At 42.7% G+C, this 7,027-nt stretch overlaps 1 protein-coding gene and 1 long non-coding RNA gene across 2 annotated transcripts; both read left to right on the forward strand.

Annotated features, from left to right (window-relative positions):
* The first annotated feature begins 772 nt into the window (after positions 1-772).
* On the forward strand, positions 773-2,029 carry LOC120967323 (uncharacterized). The gene is made up of 2 exons (XR_012186779.1): positions 773-1,574; positions 1,779-2,029. It is a non-coding gene; the product is annotated as an uncharacterized lncRNA (long non-coding RNA).
* A 1,694-nt stretch (positions 2,030-3,723) lies between these two features.
* Positions 3,724-4,479, forward strand: LOC109752251 (uncharacterized). Its single transcript, XM_020311157.4, has 2 exons — positions 3,724-4,055; positions 4,220-4,479. Exons 1-2 carry the CDS (start codon positions 3,788-3,790, stop codon positions 4,273-4,275), a joined length of 324 nt encoding a protein of 107 aa, XP_020166746.1. The 5' UTR covers positions 3,724-3,787; the 3' UTR covers positions 4,276-4,479.
* The last annotated feature ends 2,548 nt before the right edge of the window (positions 4,480-7,027 follow it).

A 7,027-nucleotide genomic window follows, 5' to 3' on the forward strand; every position in this document is an offset into this window, starting at 1 on the left:
TCAACTTCTATCATTTCGCAGTTTTTGGAAATATCTGGTTCCAATACAGGCTAAAAGATCAATGGGCATATGATTCATGGAGTAGGCATCCTCCCGCCGCTGCATCCGCGGAGACCGATACCGGCTATATCCTTATATGCCGACGACGTCATGCTCTTCTGCCATGCCACGACGAGCGACATAGCTGCTGTCAAGGAAATCCTTGACCTGTTTGGCCGAGCGTCCGGTCTCAAAGTGAACTACGCCAAGAGCTCGGCCACTGTCTTGCATGAGGAACAGGGCGCCACCGAGATAATCACCAGCTTGGGATGTTCGACCGCCGCGCTCCCAGTCACATACCTCGGCATGCCCTTGACGACGCGTCGCCCTTCCGCTGGCTAGCTGCAGCCCCTGGTCGACAAGGTCGCCAGACGCTTACCCACCTGGAAAGCCTGGCTCATGAATAGAGCCGGCAGGCTTGCCCTCGTCAAGTCTGTCCTCTGCGCTATTCCGGTGCACCAGCTGCTCGCTTTTGCTCCTCCGAAGAAAACCTTGCGGCAGCTCGAGAAGATTCAACGAGGATTCCTCTGGGCCGGGCGAGCCGTCGCCAACGGCGGGCACTGCCACGTCAATTGGCCCTTACTACTACTAAACAGCAAGTGATTAAACATATGTAAAATGATTTCCAGTGGTACGTGTCATCCCTTATAACATCCTTTTGTGAAAACCGCATTCGGTTTTCTTTCTACAACAGCACAGGCGGCTTCAAAAGGGCTTGTTTGGGTTTTTTTTTCCTAACATGGACTATTCTATTGTAATTACATTCAGAAGCTTGTAAGCTGCCAATGAACTCTGATTGATCTCCCTAGATGCAGCTGTATAGAATCATATAGACAGGAACTTTGCACCGGTATGGTACGCTATCCCTTATATAAAAAGCATTGTATATTATTGCATTCAGTTTTCTTTCTATATCAACACAGGCAGCTTCACAACTCATAAGGTGAGCACCATGTGCTTGTCTAACCGGTTTAAGATCCATGGTTATTATCAGGTGCATCAGTATTATGTGACAGTTCGCAAAGTCCCATCTCTGAATACTATGGTAAAATTGGCTACAGGACACTCCAACTTTAAATTATGGACATTTGATTTGCTGGAAAATAGTGAAATACCAATCTCGGCTCCATTACGAATTATCTGGGTGAAATGTCAATATTGCCCTCGGAACTCCAATATATAAGAACCCACAATCTGGCTGAATGACAGAGCCACCACTCACCACAGGAGTTCTCTTCTCCAGTACGACTGTGAGGCCAAGGAGATGGAGGGGAAGAATAGAGCGGCCGCCATTGCCGCCCTATGCATGCTCCTCCTCCTCACACTGCCAAAGCCATCCCATCAGCAGCCATCCGGAGTTGACTGCAAGTGCTACCGGCAGTGCTACCCCGGGTGCAAGGACAGCATCCCGCCGTGGCTATGCAAGGTCAAGTGTGCTGGTGGCTGCCCCGACGCCCAAACCATTCAAGAACTTCTCTCCTGCTTGATCGCCTGCAACACGGACTCCATCTGTGACCAGCCAGCGCCGTCAGTCAGTAAGACACAACCACCTGTCTTACATTGATAGAATATGTGTTAGTTTCACACAAACTGTATGGATGAGTTTGCTCTGTTTATGTCTGAATTATCGTGTACTTCGATAGAATCATTTTTGTGTGGGGGATACATTGATAGAATGTGTTCTTTTCACTAAGGTAAAAGGAACCGTCTGTTCTGATGATCTTGAGCTATTTTTGCAGATGTTGGGGCTTGTGCGGATGACTGCTACAAGATGTGGGGCAGTGGTGGCACCAAGTAATCTTGAAGAGCTAAGAGCAGACTGGTCATAGGATCATAAACATATGATGTCGAACGGCTGCGATTGCTGCATCAGTCAATAAAATGTGTTCCGCTTTGGTGCATCACTTGTGAGAAAATTTGCCAATCTTAAAATTATCGACGCATGTGCAAACCCTGCTTATTTTGATTCATCTACAATATTACTTTCCTCTGTCCAGATGGCAAGAGCAACCTATTTATCTTCTTTTCAAGAGGAACAAGCGACATATAAGGTTAACACGTTAAAAAATACAAACATTAGCAAACTCATTCAAGCCTTGCCTGAATGTTAACGAAAGCAAAATAATTCAAAATTCATCAGTGTGAACCAAATAAACATTCACCAAGAACAAACGCAGAAAATGGGGCCTAAATAGAAACCTGACGCAGAATCAAAGAAAACAGTGAAATGATGAACTCATACCTAATGAAGGAAAGCAAGATCAATTGAAAGGTACGGAGTACTAACTAATTAACAGAAGCAAGCGAACAAGAGACTTCTGCATCTTGAACACCGGAACGTAACTCTAGATACCTGCAGGGAAATCATGGCATCAGTCAAACCAATCTGTACAAGCAGTTTTTGGCAACATCCGGTGCCAATAGAGGCTAAACGATCAATAGGCATATAATGCGTTCATGGAGTAGGAAAGCAGAAAAATCTGGTTTCTAGCTCACCGGCAATACCTTTTAGAAATACACAAGATAGCAAGTTGCTACCAAATCGAATTTAATACAATTCATACAAGTAGAAGAATCAAGTACAGGATCAAAAACAATACTTTCACCACTACTTCCTTCAGTCCAAAACAGATGTCAGTTTTGCCCTAAACAGCATCAAAAACAATACTTTGACCACTACTTCCATGGTATGTAATACTATTTTCGTAAAAAGTGCAATTCATGATGAAAGCAATATTAATGGTGAATCAAAGTCCAATTTGATCATGTGTTAAATATTTAGTGCTAAACATCTACATACTAAAATTTGAGAAATTAGATTGTCACAAAGAAAGCTACATACAGTTTGGATTAAACAATAACCAATGCCATATGCTAGAAATAAGAGATATGCTAGGATAATATGTAAGCAAACTGCCTAACACTAGATACATTCATTTGTAGTTACATTTCAGTAGAAAAAATCTGTACTTACAAGCAATTTCTCGTATCTACCAGACCAATCAAAAGAGAAGATTCCACTGTGCGAGATTCATCCACCCCATTCCCGAGCATGTGAAGAGGAGCAAGACAACATTGTCCTGTAGCATACATAGTTTCTTAACGACGACAATAATCACACACCCAACACACTGAAGCACACACGCCCATGTATACATTCTCTGTATGTTCAACTCAACAAAGAATTCAAATTCAAACATTAGCTAACTGACCAAAGCCTTCACCATATCTCGAAAAAGAAATAAACTATCACAGTGGCGTTGCTACTGAATATATGCAAATTTTGTTGAAGAAAGAGAATTGTTCAAATTCAGTTCATAGGGTATGTCTTTCCAGGCAGACAGTTCACATCTCCAGGCACTTAAAATAGCAATCTCTCCCTCACCACAGGTCTCTTCACAGGGAAAATAGAAAGATGGGCAGCATGAGCTTGTCTAATCTGTTTAAGATCCAACGTTATTTTTAGGTGCTCCACTAGGGGTTAGTAATTGCAAGTAGGCACCATCTTGCTGAGGAAATTAATACCATGGCAAAACTGGCTACAAAACAACCAAACCTGAAATTGTGGGTCATTTAATTTGCTGGAAAATACTGAAGTACTTTGTTGCGTTATACTACAATCTATCCAGGTCAAATGTCGATATTGCCCTCGGAACTCCAATATATAAGAGACTTGACACTCTTAACTGACTAAGAGAACCACCAAATCAGTTCCCTTTCTCTTCTCTTCTCATTCGACGAAGGAGAGATGGAGGCGAAGAAGAGGGCGGCCACCATTGCCGCCCTTTGCATGCTCCTCATCATGTCAGTGCCATCCCAGCAGCAGGTGTCCACCATGTCCTTCTGCAGCTGTTACCAGCAGTGCTACCCCGGGTGCAGGCATAGCACCCCTTGGTGGCTCTGCAACGTCAACTGTGCTGGCAACTGCGACGTTGGCGACAGGGAGGACTCCCTTGCCGCGTGCATCATGGTCTGCAGCACGGACTCCGTCTGCGGCCCGGTGGTGGCACCAGCCTGTAAGACGACAGACCCCCTTACTTGCATTGCATTTGCTTCGTTTATAGATGAATTTCTCATGACCATTGATGTCTCTCTCTTTTTTCACTCTTTTTTTCTGTTGACATGAAAAAAAATCAACATCTGTTCTGATGATCTTGTTCTCGTCTTGATGATTTTGCAGATGCACAAGGTGTTGCGGATTGTATAGCGGAGTGCAACAAGAGGTGGGGGCAATAATTAACGCCAAGTAACCTTCAAAATAAAGAGCTGAAGAAACTGTGGATCATATGATGTTGAACGTCTGTCACTGCTGAACCAATCAGAAAAATGTGTTCCGTGTGCGTCGGGGCCACTTGTCTGAATTTTTTTGCAAATCTCAAAGTGGCATATTTATTTTGTAAGTTAACACATGCTACAAGAATTCAAACATCAGCAGTCGCATCCGAGCCGTCCCTGAATCCCAGTGAAAGCAAGCAATTCACAAAAACAAAAGCATAAATCTGACGCGGAATTCTCCCCACCAGATGTAACACAGAAACAGTGAAAATATGAACAGACACTGCATGCAAGCAAGCAAGATCAACCGAAAAGTACTGATTAATACAGCAAACTCATCCAAGCCTTGTCTGAATGTTAGCAAAAGCAAAATAATTTGAAATTCATCAGTGAGAACCAACCAGATAAATATTCACCAAGAACAAATGCAAAAAATGGGGCCTAAATAGAAATCTGATGCAGAATCAAAGAGAACAGTGAAAAGATGAACACATACATAATGAAGGCAAGCAAGATCAATTGAAAGATACTAACTAATCGAAGCAAGCGAACAAGCCACTTCTGCATCTTGGCCGTAACTCTAGATACCTGACGGGCAATGATGGCATCAGTCAAACCAATCTGTACAACACATTCATGGAAAGCCATTGAAGTCATATCTGTAGATTTTGAATGGCTCAAACAGTAAACATTAGCTACACCATCTTGAAAATTGTGCCAGAAGTTCCGACGTGAAATCACCAGAGTTATTAGACAAAACTAACATTAGAAACAGAGAACAAAGGTAATTTGAGGCACACCTTCAACTTGGGAGTTTTTGGCAACATCTGTTCCAATAGAGGCTAAATGATCAATGGGCTATTAATGCGTTCTTTCGAGTAGGAAAGCAGAAAAATCTCATTACACAATGACAATGTAAAGTAATAACAATGAGAAAATATGTAAGCAAACTCCCCAAGACTAGATATATTTATATGTATAGTTACATTTCAGTAAAATAAATTAAACTTACAGGTAATTTCCATATCTACCAGACCAACCAAAAGAGAAGGTTCTACTGTGCGAGATTCGTTCACCCCACCCCCATGTCAAGAGGAGCAACAAAACATATCCCTGTATCAAACATAGTTTTTAAATGACAACGACAATCATACACCCAAGACCCAACACACTGAAGAACACACTCCCGTGTATACATCATCTGTATATTTAACTCATCAAATAATTCAAATTCAAACATTAGCCAACACACCAAAGCCTTCGCCATATCTCAAAAATTTAAAACTATCCCAGTGCATTGCTACTGAATATATGTAAACTTTGTTTAAGAAAAAGAGAATTGTGCAAATTCAATTCACAGGAGGTGTCTTTCCAGGCAGACACTTTACATCTCCAGGAACTTAATATAGCAATCTATCCCTTACTACTGCTAAACAGCATTGTATGAAAACTGCATTCGGTTCTCTTTCTACATCAGCACAGGCCTCTTCACAAGGAAAATAGAAAGATGAGTAGCATGCGCTTGTCTAATCGGTATAAGATCCAAGGTTATTTTCAGGTGCTCCACTAGGGTCTAGTAATTGATACCATGGCAAAACTGGCTACAAAACAACCAAACCTGAAATTGATACCATGGCAAAACTGGCTACAAAACAACCAAACCTGAAATTGTGGATCATTTGATGTGCTAGAAAAATACTGAAATACTTTGTCGTGTTACACTAAAAATTATCCAGGTCAAATGTCGGTATTGCCCTTGGAACTCCAATACGTAAGAGGCCACACACTCTGACGGAGTAAGAGAGCCACCAGTCACCTGAAAACTCCCACAGCAGTTCCCTTCCTCTTCTCTTGTCATGGCTTGTCCAAGGAAAGGAGAGGAGATGGAAGTGAAGAAGAGGGCGGCCGCCATTGCCACCCGGTGCATCATGCACCTGATCATGTCAGTGCCATCCAAGCAGCAGGTGGCCGCCATGTCCTTCTGCGACTGTTACCAGCAGTGCCACGATGAGTGCAGGCACAGCCTCTTGGTAGCTCTGCAACGTCGACTCCGCCGGCAACTGCGACGGCGTCGACAAGAAGGACGCCCTCGCCGCATGCATCATGGTCTGTAGCACGGACTCCGTCTGCGACCAGTCGGTGGGGCCGACCTATAAGACCAACATACCACCTTACTTGTATAATTGCATTGCATTTGCTCTGTTTGTAGATGAATTTTCCTGAACATCGAGGCAATATGCTCTCTTTTTTCTATTGATACAAAGAAGAATCACCATCTGGTCTGAGGATCTTGTGCTCGTCTTGGCTATTTTGCAGATGCACAAAGTGTTGTGGGTTGTATAGCTGAGTGCAACAAAAGGTGGGGCAATAACTAACGCCAAGTGACCTTCAAAATAAAGAGCTGAACATGTAGATCATGGGACCATATGATGTTGAACGACTCTGATTGATGAAGCAATCAATAAAATGAGTTTCGCATGTCGGCGCACCACTTGTGTGAACTTTTGCATATCTCAAAGTGGCATGTTTATTTCGTACTCCAAGCCTTAGCAATCTCATCCAAGCCTTTTCCTGAATCTCAGGAAATGCAAAAGCACTCAACACTCATTACTAGAACCAGGTAAAAATAAACACACTAAATGGGGCATATGACCTAATATAATACAACATGGAACACAATCAGAAGATGACAGTGAAAATATGAGAACACACA

Source organism: Aegilops tauschii, chromosome 6 (genome assembly GCF_002575655.3).
Source record: "Aegilops tauschii subsp. strangulata cultivar AL8/78 chromosome 6, Aet v6.0, whole genome shotgun sequence".
NCBI lineage: Eukaryota > Viridiplantae > Streptophyta > Magnoliopsida > Poales > Poaceae > Aegilops > Aegilops tauschii.